This window comes from Enhydra lutris, unplaced genomic scaffold, assembly GCF_002288905.1.
Source record: "Enhydra lutris kenyoni isolate GAN:26980312 unplaced genomic scaffold, ASM228890v2 scaffoldscaffold38, whole genome shotgun sequence".
NCBI classification, from domain to species: domain Eukaryota; kingdom Metazoa; phylum Chordata; class Mammalia; order Carnivora; family Mustelidae; genus Enhydra; species Enhydra lutris.
The window spans coordinates 11,185,148-11,199,850 of NW_019154122.1; the positions used below are offsets into that span (position 1 = coordinate 11,185,148).

General features: G+C 56.6%; 1 protein-coding gene and 1 pseudogene across 3 annotated transcripts; one reads left to right on the top strand and one right to left on the bottom strand.

Annotated features, from left to right (window-relative positions):
• LOC111154834 overlaps window positions 1-1,190 on the top strand; it is a 28,106-nt pseudogene extending 26,916 nt beyond the window's left edge.
• On the bottom strand, window positions 1,170-8,500 carry LOC111154682 (migration and invasion inhibitory protein). Of its 3 annotated transcripts, none has more exons than XM_022514504.1 (10): window positions 8,446-8,500; window positions 7,050-7,237; window positions 6,465-6,800; window positions 5,959-6,043; window positions 3,943-4,051; window positions 3,810-3,862; window positions 3,033-3,162; window positions 2,814-2,910; window positions 1,779-1,913; window positions 1,170-1,507 (listed from the first exon to the last, which is right to left on the bottom strand). In XM_022514504.1, the coding sequence occupies exons 2-10, from the start codon at window positions 7,161-7,163 to the stop codon at window positions 1,430-1,432; spliced, it is 1,137 nt and encodes a 378-aa protein (XP_022370212.1). In that variant the 5' UTR covers window positions 7,164-7,237; window positions 8,446-8,500; the 3' UTR covers window positions 1,170-1,429. The 3 variants fall into 3 exon arrangements, with proteins under 3 accessions (XP_022370212.1, XP_022370213.1, XP_022370211.1); XM_022514505.1 differs by lacking the exon at window positions 8,446-8,500 and adding an exon at window positions 8,256-8,430; XM_022514503.1 differs by lacking the exon at window positions 8,446-8,500 and adding an exon at window positions 7,718-8,236.
• Between the last annotated feature and the right edge of the window lie 6,203 nt (window positions 8,501-14,703).

Here is a 14,703-nt window from a genome sequence, read left to right on the forward strand (position 1 = left end):
AAAAAAAAAAAAATGAACAGAGCACTTGAATGTATGTTTCTCCAAAGAAGACATACAGATGGCCCACAAGCCCTAGAAACAATGTTCCCCATCACTCATCATCAGGGAAATACAAACCAAAACCACAACGAGATACCAATTCACACCCATTCGAATGGCTAGCATCAAAAAAGCAGAAAATAGGGGTGCCTGGGTGGCTCAGTGGGTTAAAGCCTCTGCTTTCGGCTCAGGTCATGATCCCAGGGTCCTGGGATCGAGCCCCGCATCGGGCTCTCTGCTCAGGGGGGAGCCTGCTTCCCTTCCTCTCTCTCTGCCTGCCTCTCTGCCTACTTGTGATCTGTCAAATAAATTAAAAAAAAAAAAAAAAAGCAGAAAATAAGCAGGGATGTGTACGCGGACAAACCAGAACCCACAGAAGGCCCTGAGAGCTGGGGGTCCATCGGTTCCTGCAGCAGAACCCCCTGCCGGACTAGCACACGAGCCATGCGCAGCGGGCAGACCACGCTTCCCCGGCGTCCCAGCTCCTGTGGAGGCCACAGGAGACCACAACCCTCGTTCCAGCCCTCTGAGCTGAGAAACCTCAGAAAAACCACGTGCCTCCTCTGGGCTCTGGGCTCCCACTTATGCCATTTTTATCCTACAAAACCAGGAATTGCATCATGTTCAACCTATCAGGAGGAAAACAGACACTGGCTGGTAACCCAGGAGGGGAGATCCGGACCCTCTGCCAACCTGGCCTCCAGCTCACCGCCTGGCTCTTGGCTTCCCTGTCTGTGCCTGCGGTGGCTCTGATCACCCGTGGCTCCCAGCCTGGGCTGGAGAGGGCAGGGGAGGAGCCACTGGCCCAGGAACTTCAAGAGAGGCTCTCCGGCAATGAGCCCCAGCTTTAGGGACCAGGAAGAAGGGGAGAACTCACTCACTCCCAGCTGTCCACAGCTTGTCTTACCCAGGGGACCAGCCTGAGCCCCTGAGCCCCGGACCCCCACCTGGGAGACTACCCACTCGGAGCTAGGAGCTGCACAAAGAGCCATGCCCTGGGCCGTGGAATCACCCAGCCCAGTGCCGGTTGCCTCATGTGTCTGTCCCCAGGCGAAGGGAAGAGGCTGCGGCCAGGGCACCTCCTGGCCACAGAGGGCATCAACAGGACAGACCCAGCACACAAGGCCATCTGGAGCTACACAGAGTACTGAGCTTTATTTATAAACATGCCACAGAATCATCTTCCCCCTGCTTCCCAACCCTGGAGACCCCACCTCTGTCCCCAGGAAGGAGAAAGGCCTGGGCCCATCCACCTGCCCAACTAGGAGGGTGGGACCCAAGTCCACCTCCAGCTGAGGCCAGGCAGGACTCCCTTGTCATGGGTGCCCCAGCAGAGGAGAGGGGTCACAGGTGACGGTAGGGGCTCTGTCCTCCTCCAAGTGGCCAGTCCTCAGGGCTTCAGGCAGGGGGCGCGCGGCTGGGGTTCTGACCAGATTGGGGTGAATGGCGGGACCCTGGCTGGCAGGGCCTGAATGGTAAATGGGGAGGTGTCAGAGGGAACCAGTTGAGAGATTCCCCTCGGTTCCCACCTCATCCCCTTCTGGATCAAAGAGTCAGGGTCACCTTCCTGGGTGGGGTGCAGGAGCTGGCAGGGAGCAGGACAGCCTAGAAGGGTGCCATGGGCTGGGGGGACAGGCCCCTTCCAAGAGATGCTTCTGGGCTCTGCAGTCCCTGCCCCCAGCTGCCCCCCAAGGCCTGCTCCAAGGCATCTGTCCCTCCTGAGGCACCCTAGACCATACCAGGTGGGAAGTACTGGCAGCTGACAGCTTCTGGTGCTGGGCCTCGGAGAAGACACAGGACCAGAGGTCCAGGCTCTTGGGGGCTGAGCTCTTCTCAGACTTCGGAGGGAGAATGTCCCAGCCCAGCATGCAGTGCTGTGGAGAGCGAGGGGTTAAGGCACCCAACCTGTGGCAGGGCTACCTTCTGATGAGGTGCACCCCAGGGAGGGGGCTACGTCCCCCCCAAACAGTCATGACGTGCCCCGGGGACTGAGGCTCCCCCAGGGCAGGCCTGTGTCCACCTACTGGGTTACCCCAGGCCTTCCTTTCACTACTGACCCAAGCCCTGGGCCCCTGGCCTGAGACAGAAGGAGGGAAGCCCGTGGATGCTGACAGAGCTCTTCCTGTGTGCCAGACTCTGCCCCATGCCCCTGACATGTACTGATTCACTGAGATGCCCCACTCATCCCACCACTCTGAGGACCGTACGCTGTACCCATTTTACAGATGAGCAGACCGACTTTCCTCCCATAATCCCAGCTCCCCCAGCGTCAACTGAGAGTGGGGTCCCCACGGACCCCCCCCCCGCCCTACCCAGGAGACACAAAGAACGCTTCCACGGGAGGCACTAGGAAACACAAGGACCTGGGTTCAAATCCCCACTCTTCCACCTGCTGACCCAACACCTGTCACCCCCCTCTGCCTCAGTCTCCTTATCTGTACAGTGGGATGGCAACAGGGCCCGTAGTCCCTCCCGCAGGGGCTGGGAGGGCTCCATGAGCTCATCCTAACAATGCACACAGCACCCTAGAGCTCAATCTGTGAGGCTCGTGTGCGTGATGTGAGCAGCGGGCAGACGCTTCTGGAAGTGTTGGGGTTGGGGGGGGGCGAGGAACAGGGAGCAAGCACAGTCACAGGTGACGGAAGGAGCCCAGGACCTTTGGAGACCCGCCTGCTCGCTCTCCTGGTGCCCAGCCTCACTCTCTGGGCCCCAGGATCCCCCTGGGGGCCTGGGCTCGGAGCCCAACTCCACCCCCACCCCGCAGGGCAGCTCACCCGGGGCAGGGCCAGCGTGTCAGAGGCGTCGAAGCTCTTCCGCCGGTGGATGCGGTACCGGTGCGGGGGGTCCAGGATGGACAGCGGGACGCTCACCCTGCAGGGGGACAGCGGACTGGCTGCTAGGGGGCCCACCTTGCCCTCCCGCAGGCCGGGCAGGCCTCAGGCTCGGCCCTTCTCCGGCTGCCCCGAGGTGTCCTACATGCTTGGGCCACTCACCTGACCTGCGCCGGCGCCACCAGAGTCTCAGGACGCTTCTGGTCCCGAGGGGCCCGGCACAGGCGGCAGGGGGTGCCGGGATCAGACGGCTCCAGAAACAGCCGCCGGTTGGCGCGGTAGTGGTACACGCCTGCGGGCCGCGAGAGGGAGCGCCTCTTCTCAGCGGGGTCCCCCAGATCCCTGCACGCCCCCCGCCGCTGCCCCCAACACACAGGCCCGCCAACACCCCCCCAAGGCCACATGCACAGGCGCACACGTACAGAACACGAACACGCACGTGCGCCCCAGCAGGACACACACTTGGATCTTGCACACGATCGCAAACAGGAACCGTGGCTTCATACAGTCACGTTCACAGACACACGCGCGTGTGCCCAAACGGGTCATCACACGTGGGACGCACACACGTGTTCACGTGACCAGCGCACGCACCGCACGCTGCAGATGTGAACCCAAAGCAGAGACTCAGGTGCTCGTGTGACACAGCCGGCGCCCCCACCTCCCAGAGCACGGGCAGCAGAAGTGGGGGCGCACGGGAAAGCAGGCGGCTGGGGAGGGTGATGGGGGGCGGGGAGGGACAGAGGGCCGGCCCTAATCCCCACAAGGCCTGGCCTCCGCTCCCCCCACCCCACTCCCCAGCCCCCGTCCAAGGCTTGCCCCATCCTGTCTGGACCTCAGGCCCCCCCTCCCTGAGTCCCCACCACCCCAGCTGCTCTCCCAGGCGCCGCAGACCTCACCGGCCAGGCTGCGGGGTGCCTGCCGAGAGCTTCCACTCACATTCATGGTCCTCCTCCATGCCGCTGCTCTCCCGCGGGCCGAGAAACTGGGGGCTGTGAGGGGAGAGGGGTGAGCAGGCTGGGCGATGGGGGTCCCCCAGCCGCCCTGCCCACCCCTCGGCACCCCTGCTCACTCAGGGTCACTGTTAATGCACAACTCCTTGTTGGCTTCCCGGAAATCCTGTAGCTTCGAGAAGAAGGCCTCGGGCTTGCTGGTGATAGGTGAACTGCTGTCCAGAGACCCTGGAGCGGGCAAAGCACCGGGAGCTGCTGTGTGGCCACCGGCCGAGACTCAGGGGGCTCTTGGCACAGCCCTCCAGTCTGTGCTGCCCCTACTCTGTCTCGTAGAGACCTGGAGGGGACGCGCCACTTGCTGTGACTTCTGCTCCTGTCTCCGTGCAGGTCTACCCTCACGCACTATCATCCGTGCAAAAAATATTAAAACAAAAAATAATTACAGAGCCCCTCCTAGGGGACGCAGTTTTACGTGCCATGGGGAGAGGAGGGAACTAGACAAAGCCCTGCCCTCAGGAGCCTTACAAAAACGGTGGCAAGGGGGGCACCTAGGGGGAGCTGTTGGTCGGGGGTCTGTCTTTGGTTCAGTCATGATCCTGGGGTCCTCGGATCGAATCCCACATCAGGCTCCCTGCTCAGTGGGGAGTCTGCTTCTCCCTCTCCCTCTGCCCATCTCCCCACTACTTGTACTTTCTTTCTCAAATAAATAAAATCTTTAAATAAAATAAAGAGAGAAATATTTCATCGGGGTAGAAAATAACAGGTTGCAGCTTTACTGCCGAGCAGATGTAAGACTTTGTGAAGTGGCTCAGAGCTGGCGGCTCAGCCCTCTCATCTGTCCACGGGGACAGGGGACAACAGCTGCTCCGGCCTCATCAGATCATTGAGAAGAGCAGAGGAGTTAACAGGAGCAAAGCCGAGGGAAGCTCATGGAACACCGCACATAACAGGCCTGAAACAGGCGCCCCATAAAACCTATGCTCCTCACCCTTCCCAGTGCTCGCATGCTGGTGGGATGGACCGAGGAGGGATGGACCGAGGAGGGAGAGACGAGGAGGATTTGGGGATGGGGCAGAGCACACAAATGCAGGGAAAGGCCCGAGATGGGAGCATTCATTCCCCCTCGGGAAGGAGAGCGAGCACAGGGACAGGGCAGGCAGGAGGCGGGTGTCTCCACTTTCCAGAAACAGAAAGCAAGGCAGTGAGCTGACAGGCCGGGAAATTCTGGAGACAGGGCCTGCGTCCCCACCACCCCTGGGTCCCAGCAACCCCATGGAGTACCTGCCTCCAGAAGTAACTCAACCTCTCTGTGCCTCAGTTCTCCCTTTATGAAATGGGGAGCCAAACAGCAGAACCTCTTATGGCCGTTCACTCATGCATTCGACAAGGGTTGTGTGAGGGCCTACTGTGCGCCACATGCCTCTAAGCCCGGGCTCAGGAGATACAGCAAGAAGATGGCTGTGGCCCTGCTTGAGTGAAGCTTATGTTCTACTGGAAAACTCAGCTAAGAAACAAGGAAACAGGACGATTCCTGAGAACAAATGATATGAACATACAAATGACTGATGCCACAGGCAGGGATGTGGGGGGTGGGTTCGAATCCCCACTCTCAGGGTCAGATGCCCCTGAGCTGGGCCCTCAATGATGAAAAGCAACCAGGGAAGTGCATTCGGGCAGTGGAAACGGCAAGTGCAAAGGCCCTGAGGTAGTCATGGACCGCACAGAGGCCTGTGAGGCTGGAGCAAAGAGCCAAAGGCTGATAGTCAGAGATCATGTCACATGGCTAACTGAAGCCAGGTCTTACCTCATAAGTCTAGAGAGTAAGTAAGTCTAGATAGATTTTGGATCTTATTCCAAGTGCTCATTACTCTGATTCCCATGTTTAGAAATTCATTCTGGCTACTGTATCAGAAATGGATAGTTAGGGGGGTGGACAAAGTCAGAGGGAGACCAGCCCAGCCACTGAGGCTGCTGGGGGCGGGGATGTGGGGTGAGAAGCAGTTCGATGTAAAGAGATGAGATGCACACAGAGTTCTGGAGGGCCCTGGCACCAATACGCTCTAAATAACATGGCAGCTCAGACTCCTTCATTCGGCACGGGCAGAGCTCGGGCAGGCTCAGGGCGGTGGGCATACCTGCAATCCAGTCGTAGCCTAAGTACGGCCTGAGGCGCCAGCTCCTGTCAGGCAATGCAGCCTCCTCACTGAACGTCACTCTTGACTGAGCAGGGAGACAAAGAGGGGCAAAGGCTAGGCATGCAGGCCCAGCCCGGAAGGAGGCCCCACCTTGTGGGAAGGAAAGGGGCCATGTCTTAACTTATACCCTGACACGGGCCCCAGGGCTCAGCCGGGGGCTTGGGAGTTGGAAGATAAGAGTTTGGCCCCCAAGCCCCCCTCTATGTGTGACTCTGAACAAGCTTAGCCTCTGAGCCTTGGTCTTCCCATCTGTATAATGGGCTTATCACCTTCTTCCCAAAGTGCTGAGAAACAACAACCAACCACCACTTTTTAAGCGCTTCCGTGGAGCGGGACATGACTCAAGGTATCTCCAGGAAGCCTCCCACCCTGAAGGGAGCCTGCCAATGAGTACTTTGTGAGACAGGGAGACTGAAGTTCAAGGAAATGCTGTTCTCCCATGTTACCTTGGACAGCCTGCTTTGCTGATCCAGGGTGGAGCTCTGGGCCTGGGACTCCTGAGACCCTGCACTGTCCAGCTCTGCTGAAACCTCTGGGTCATCTGGGTTTGAGATGGCCAGCAAGGGTGCCGAGTAGGGCCTCAGTGAGCCCAGGGATGCCTGGTGTCCGTACTTTGCAGATGGCAGAGAGATCACTCCAGAGTTGGTCCCATCAGACCAGGATGTATCACAGGGATCACCCTCGTGGGCGTCCTGTAGGCTGGAGGCTCTGAAGGCCATTAAAGACGTCTCCTGGGATGATGGTGTCTGGGAGTCAGAGCTGCTGGTGGAGTCCAGGGCTGACTGGAACAGAGAGGACAGGTCACCCAGGGAGCAGCCCAGCCACCCACCCAGCTGACCTGCTCTAGGCACAAAGGCCTGGATCCTCAATCCTCATCCCCGCTCTGGCCTCTGCAGTGTCCCAGGCCAGTCCCTTCTTGGCTGGGCCTCAGTTTTCTCTAAACTGGATGCGTTGCACAGGAGGCCTGGGACCTGCCTGGTTGGGCAGCCACTTCCACACCTGCCTTGCGAGTTCTCAACGTGGGTGCTCACCTTTGAGGCCGCCTTGGCCACTGACCGCCGCACGGCATCCTGCCCGGCCCACAGCTGCTTCAGGAGCGCCAAGTTGAGCTGCCGGAGCTGCACCAAGTCCTTGGTCTCCACCATCCCAGGTGTACGGCGTGGCGTCCCCCTGGGCTGCAGTGTACCCTCGGGCTGGGTTCCAAGCCCAGCTCTTCTACCTAAAGCGAAGACAGCACGACACCAGCCAAGGAGGCTGGGTTCGAATCCCCACTCTCCTACTTCCTAACTGTGAAGCCTCAAGCAAGTTATTTAATCGCTCTGTGCCTCAGTTTCCTCAACTGCCAGATGATAACAGACCTCCTGAGATTACGCAGGGATTAAACGAGGTAATGCATGTTAAGCCTTAGTATGGTGCCTGGTAAACAGTGAGCATTCAACAAATGTCTATTATTAAACAGACCAGAGTGTGTTTACTTACATGCCCCGAAGGGAACGATCCCCCTTTAACAACCTTAACTATGACATTAGTTTAATTTGTAGAAAACAGTAAGGGCAAGTCTACAAATATAAGTATTATAATTTGTGAATCCGACACAGATCAGGCTTCTGAAGAGAAGCGTCCCTCTGTCCTGCCCACGCTTCCATCTTCCCCTTCTTTCTACAAATGAAGAAACCAAAGCTCAGAGGAATTAACCAACCTGCCCCACGTGACACCGCTAGTAAGTGACAAAGCCCGGATTTGAACCCGAATCTGGCTCCAGGACTCATGGTCACTCCAGCCTCTCCCTTGAAGCACAGAGGTGCCTGGGATGCCACCTCCTCCTCCTCCTCTCTCAGCCTTTTGCCCCCAGGGACCCAGGCTCGAAGCCACACCGATGCCTCTAGAAGGAATTTCTGCAGGCTGGGGAGGGGGCTTCCTAATCCCCTCGGGGGTCCAGGCCCACGCTCCCCCCAGAAACTCGGTCTTCCTCACTACGCACCAGGCCGGTTCTAACACCGGGTCCGGCCAGACCTTACTCTCAGAAAGCCGGCCCGGCGCCCCGCCCGCCCCAGCCACACCGGTCAGCTGTGGACCGCCCACACCAGGAGCAGAGGCCGAGCGAGGCCAGGCTCCGATGGACAGTGCTCCCTCCCCCCTCCCCCGGGCACAGACGACCCTGGGAGGGCGGGGAGGGTGCGGATGAGGGAGGCAAACAGCCTGACCCGCACCACCGGGAGCCCCGGCCCCGCCCTCACCTGAGCGAAAGACCCGGGGTCACAGCCTCTTTCTCAAAAGAAAAATGGGGGCAACAAAACTGCCGGCGGGCTCAGCCTTCTCCTTCCTTCCCATCGCGGCCACCGGATCCTCCGCGGGGACGCTCGGGATGGGGAGGGGCTCCCCCCGAGTCCTTCCTCCCCACGCCAGCCGCGCCGCTCCCGCACTCACCGCCCGGAACCCTGGAAGCCCGCCGCCCGCCGCAGCTTTCGCAGCCAGGAGTTCCGCCCCGTCCACCCCTCGCTTCGCAGGCTGGGGGCGGGGCCCGATGCGGCCTCCCTGATTGGTCGGATTGCGGGCGGAGCGGGACGCTCCAGCGAGCGTTACTCCGCGTTCAGAAGCTGAAGTTTCAACGTTGGGACGCGGCCAACAGCGGGACTCAACAACTGATTGGTCAACGTTCGAGACTGCGCACTGGTCGTCGATTATAGAAATGGAGGCGTGCCCAGAGGGCGAACTCCGATTGGTCAGAACGGGGGGCCGCCGGTCACGCCGGATTTGGCGGCGGCAGTTTCAGAGTGTGGACCTGAAGCCGCTCGCAAATGGCAGAGCCCGGCTGCGCGAGGCCGGGCGGGAGTGGGTGGTCGGTGGCTGGAGACCCATTCTTTCCTACTTTCTTTCCAGTATTTGTCGTGCCTACTTTGTACCCAGAGGCACAGTGCCAGGCACAGGGGGGCCGAGAAGAAGGGAGAGAGAGGGAGAGGAGTGGGTTAAGCACCTGTAATCCATGCCAGCCCCGTTTTACGGAGAAAACCCAAAACGAGGTGGTACCAGATGAACTGACTTGACCAGAACGTTTTAAAACCAGTCAGTGTAATTCAGCAAATTAACAAGTAGGAAAAAAAAGGATAGTAGTGAGGGAGGACGGAAGGAAGGGACTAAAGCAAAGGAAGTGGGGGACCAAGAGGGATGTTTCTGGGGTGCTGGACACGCTCTGAAACTGGGTTGTGGTGCAGGCTGCACAACTTTGTAAACTTGCTAAAATGGTTTGGTTGTACACTTAAAATGAGTGAATTTAAGGGTGTGTAAATTACACCTCAATAAAGCTGTGTTGTTGTTAAGTTCATACCCACTGCATGAGCCATTCTACTCCTAGACATTTATCCAAGCGGGAGAAAATTGTCCCTACAAAGATTTGCATATGAGTGCTCACAGCAGCTGTTTCCAAACACAGGTCAACATGTGTCTACCAAATCAGGGCATATCCATACAATGGCTACTATCTTGCAATAGCCATGAACAAACTATTGATGCGCACAATACGGATGCATCTCAAGATAGTTATGTTGCCCGGAAAAGAAAGGGTACGCACCGTATCTTCCATCCGTATAGAACTTTAGGAAATGTGAACAGATGTATAGTGATAGATCAGTGGGGATGGAAGGAGGAATGACAAGGGGGCATGACGGAGCCTTGGGGGTGATGGGTATGTCCACTGTCTCGGTTGTGGTGATGGCCTCACGGTGCATACATATGTCTAAACTTAATGTACACTTTAAACATTCAGTTTATTGTATATAAATTATATCTCAATAAGGGACGCCTGGCTGGCTCCGTCGGTAGAGCATGCAACTCTTGATCTCGGGGTGGTGAGTTCAGGTCCTATGTTGGGCATAGGGCCTACTTTAAAACAAATAGATTAATTAATTAATTAAATCTCAATAAAGGTGTTAAAAGATGTGAAGCAGGACGCCTGCGTGGCTCAGTTGGTTAAACATTTGCCTTTGGCTCAGGTCGTGATCCCAGAACTCTGGGATCAGCTGTGTATCAGGCCCCCCACAGAGCAGGAAGCCTGCTTCTTCCTCTCCCTCTGCCTGCTGCTTCCCCTGCTTGTGCTCACACTCTCCCTCTCACTCTGTCAAATAAATAAATAAATAAATAAATAAATAAATAAATCTTAAAAAAAAAAAAAGATGTGAAGCGAGTAAAAGAAACAAATAAGAACTTGGTCTCGTTGGGCACAGTGTGTTTGCACTAGCTGGAATGGACAGCTGCCACTCCTGTGTCACCACCAGCCCCTCTCGGGAGTGGCTCTGAGGACAAAGATGAAGGCCAATCCTCCCAGTGGACACAGCTGTGCACTGCACACTTGGTCACTCATGCATAAAGAGGGATGAACGGCCCGAGGGAAAGGCACACACCGCCACCCTGGGTGGTGGCAGGTGATCTGGCTGGTGCCTAGGAGTTTCGGGGAGAAAGTTTGGAAGATGGGGTCCCGGGAGAACTGGGGAGGCGGTAGGAAGATAAGCCAGTGAGCACCAATGGGAGGGGCACAACAGATGAAATCCGTGTCTCGCGTTTCAAATCCACCCATCAGAGACGTCCAGGGCAGGGGAGACAGTCAACCAACAGCTGGAACGGGAGGCGTGCTGGTGGACATCAGCCAGCCTCCCTCTGCAGCCTCCCTGGTGCGGGTGCAGAGGGCCCAAGGACAGACAGAGCGGCCATGATGACAGGAGTGAAGCGGCCTGGGCTCCTCTCTGAAGGCTCCGGGAGGTCCCGAGTGCCTGGTCTGCCAAAGCAAGACCAAAGCTGAGCCCTCTGTACGCCATCTCCAAGGGACCAGCCAGCCACTGGAAGCAGGTGGATTGCATCTGACCTCCGTCTGCCCTGGAGGGGGCAATCTGCACTTACTGAGATTGATGCTAATCCACATACGGTCCCCCCTGACCAGTCTGTGTTTGGGGGCGGGGCTCATCCCGACCACCATCTGAGGGCTTTGGATTCCCCCATGTAGTGATGTGATATACACAAGGGGCTCACACTAAGGGACCTGTTTTTGGTAAAATGTGGAACAATGTGCTTGTGACCAAAGGACCCACTGATCTTTCCAGGAACACCAACACCCACGTGGCATTGCCTGGAAGGACCAAGCTCAGGGACCATACCTCACAGCTCTGCTCTCTGAGCAGCTGAGATAGGCCACCGTGTCCCCTGTGGCTAGAATATTCGGGGACAGGAAGCAGAGGGTGTAAATAGAGGCCCTTCCCTCCAGCACTCCAGTGACCCACTTCTGGACTTCGTGTTTCCTGTGCCCGGAGGCAGGAAGCTTCTGCTGAGGGACACGATACAGTCCCATCAAACTTGAAGATGTGGCCATTCCCCGGTGGCTGTGCCTGTCCTGCTGGTGGACCAGGGGACAGAGTCGCCATGCTGCTGGGGAGAGATTCTGATCCCCGTGAGGAGCCAGGGCTGCTGCTATGCGGTGGGACAGAGAACTGTCAGGAACACCCTCAAGTGTCTGTCCCTTGGTGCCTCTACACCCACTGGTACCAGCAAGCGGCAGTCGTGGCAATCATGGCCCAAGCAGAACCAGACAGCCAAGGGCTCGGGTCCCCTGGGATGAAGTCTGGATCACCCCGCCAGGAACCAGCGCAGCTGCGGCACAGGCTAGGACAAGGACAATCCAGAATGGGGCTGGACGATGGACAAGCTGGACCAGCAGGGCCTGTAGCTTCGGTCACTAGTCCTCCAAGGCAGACACCGTGCTGGCTACTGCCTCACAGGGCTCTGGCAGGTCAGACTGAGACCTCCCCTCCTGGGGAAGAAGGGAGGGAAGACAAATGCAGCTCTGAGTGATCTGGGGGATAGAATTTTCTACATAAACCCTCTCCTCCACCTCAGACCCTCTTGGCCCCACTTGCCTGTTGCTCCAGCTCTGCCAGGGCTGAGTGATGCGGGGCAAGCACGACCGGCCCCACCGCCCCCCAGCCCACGCCCGCGCCCCTCACCTCTGCCACCCACCACTGACCCGTTTGGTGTCCCAACATTCATATATGCAACGCAGAAATACTCAGTGTCCCAAGGGGCAAATCTTCAATCAGTGGGAAGAGACAAATAGTGGATAAATTCTTCCCCCCACCTCCGTCCCCACCCAGGAAAGGTACGAGATTCACCTGCAGGGCTTCTCAAGGTCACCATCTGTTAATCTGCAGGCCCATCCAACTGCGCCAACTCTATAACGCGTCCTTCTGCCAGCTCTCCCTCCTTCCGACTTCTCTCTCCCTCCCTCCCCTCCCTGCTCCTCCCTGGGGTTGTTCCGCAGAAATAAAATGAGGGTGCGTGAGCCCTCTCCTTGAGGCTCCGCTTTCCGGAGAACCCTGGCCAAGGCGCCATCCATGTGCTGACTCCCAAACGTGTATCTCCAGGCCAGACTCCGCCTGAGCTCCAAGTTCTCGTGTCCAGCTACAGAAGATGGGCCTTACATTTAACGAGTCCAAAAATAGACTCCTGATTTCCCCCAAACGTGCTCCACTGAAGCTGTCCCCCTCCTACCATGTGCCCAGGACCCCGAGTCACCATGACTCACCCAGTCCGTCAGCACAGCCCATCATTTCTAGCTTTATATATTTTTTTAAGATATGTCTATTTATGAGAGAGAGAGAGAACCCCAAGCAGACTCCGCCCAACACAGGACTTGATTCCATGACCCCAAGACCACGACCTGAGCCAAAACAAAGAATCAGATGTTCAACCAACCTAGTCACCCAGGGACCCCCATGCGATCTTTAAAAGGACTCCAGAGGGCGCCTGGGTGGCTCAGTTGTTAAGTGTCTGTCTCCAGCTCTGGTCATGATCCCAGCATCCTGGGATGGGGCCCCACATGGGGCTCCCTGCTCAGCAGGAGGCTTGCTTCTCCCTCTCCCACTCCCCTTGCTTGTGTTCCCTCTCTCACTGTCTCTCTCTCTCTCTGTCAAATAAACAAATAATATCTTAAAAATAAATAAATAAATAAAAGGACTCCAGAACCTGCTTTTCACCACCTCCATCACAGTCACCTGGCCCCGGGCACCACCCTCTCCTCCTTGGAGCACTGGTCACATTCTGACTGGTCCCCCTGCTTCCATCCTTACTCTGTTGTCTTCACAGCAGCCTGGGACCCCATAAATATGGGGGTGGCTGGGTGGCTTAGTGGGTTAGGCCTCTGCCTTCGGTTTAGGTCAAGAGCTCAGGATCCTGGGATCCAGCCCAGGATTGAGCCACGCATAGGGTTCTCTGCTCAGCAGGGAGCCTGCTCCCCCTACCCTGCCTGCCTCTCTACTTGTGATCTCTGTCAAATAAATAAATAAAATTAAAAAAAAAAAAAAAAAGGAAAACGGAAGGCAGCTTATGGGACTTCTCTGCTCAAAGCTCTCCAATTGCACCTACCTCACTCAGAGTAAAGCCAAAGTCCTTACCTGTGAGATGCCGATCTGCCTCCAGGTCCCTTTCATACCTTGTCTTCCACTCCTCTCCCCCTCCCTCACTCTGCTCTAGCCACACCAGTGTCATTATGTTCCTTAAAGATAATGGGCACGCTCCTACCTTAGGGCCTTTGCACCTGCTAGTCCCTCCATCTAGAATGCACTGCCCCAGGTGTCTACAGGATTTCATTCGCACTGTCATCCTTCAAATGTTGTCTTCTCAGAAGGCCTACCCCAACCACACTGTTGTAATACCCTCCCCAAACTTTCCCAGCCTCATTTCCCCCCACAGTCCTTATCTGCTGATATACTATGACTTTTACTCAACTGGGGGGTTTTTTAGTGATTTTTATTTATTTGACAGAGAGATAGAAAGTACACAAGCACGGGGAGAGGCAGAGGGAGAGGGAGAAGCAGGCTCCCCGCTGAGCAGGGAGCCCGATGTGGGACCAGATCCTAGGACCCAGGGGTCATGACCTGAGCTGAAGGCAGACGCTTAACCAACTGAGCCCCCCAGGCGCCCTATTCAACTGGCTTTGCCTGTAGTCCAGCTCCCCCCACTAGCATACCAGCTCTGGAAAAAGACGGACGCTTTTATCCACATGACTCATTGCTGTGTCTCTAATGCTAGGCACCATGCTCATTAGCACATAGTAGGCACTCAAATATTTCGATGAATTCATGAACTCCCTCATCGGCACAGAGACAAACAGATCACCGAAAGTCTGAGATTTGGGTTCATGCATATAAATGTCCGACACGTGCTCAGCTCTCATTAAACATCGGCGGTTCTAATCTCAAGCCTGATGACTCAGAGCCAGAAATCCATGTCCTGGAGCACAGGGTGAATTCAGCTGACGTCTGTGAAGGGGGCTCAGACTTGGAAGAGGGGCACATTCTGGCCACTTTGTGATTTTACTTTGTGATTAAACAGGGACACTATTACTGGAAAACCAAAAATCCCACCTCTTGGATTCCCCAGAACTCTCAGTGGGTGGGTGAGGTAGGCTGAGCAACCACAGGCTTCTGGTCTCCACGGGGCACAGAGAACTAGGCGGTGCTGAGTGAGGAACAGGGTGTGGAACACCTTTTTCCAAAGATGGTAGGAGCAGCTGGTGAACAACTTAGTGGGTTGCGAACAGCAGCAGAAGAGAGAATCCCTGTGCATCACAGGAAAAGGGCACTGACTTTAGATCTTCGGCTTTACCTACATATACACACGTGTGTGCTGGTTCATCATGTATTT

Coding starts and splice junctions, on each gene's coding strand:
- LOC111154682 (XM_022514503.1), bottom strand. CDS start 7,787: ATGAGTCCTGGAGCCAGATTCGGGTTCAAATCCGGGCTTTGTCACTTA. Junction 2,911..3,032: donor GTGGCGCCGGCGCAGGTCAG/GTGAGTGGCCCA, acceptor GTCCCCCTGCAG/GGTGAGCGTCCCGCTGTCCA. Junction 1,508..1,778: donor CTGCCAGTACTTCCCACCTG/GTATGGTCTAGG, acceptor TTTACCATTCAG/GCCCTGCCAGCCAGGGTCCC.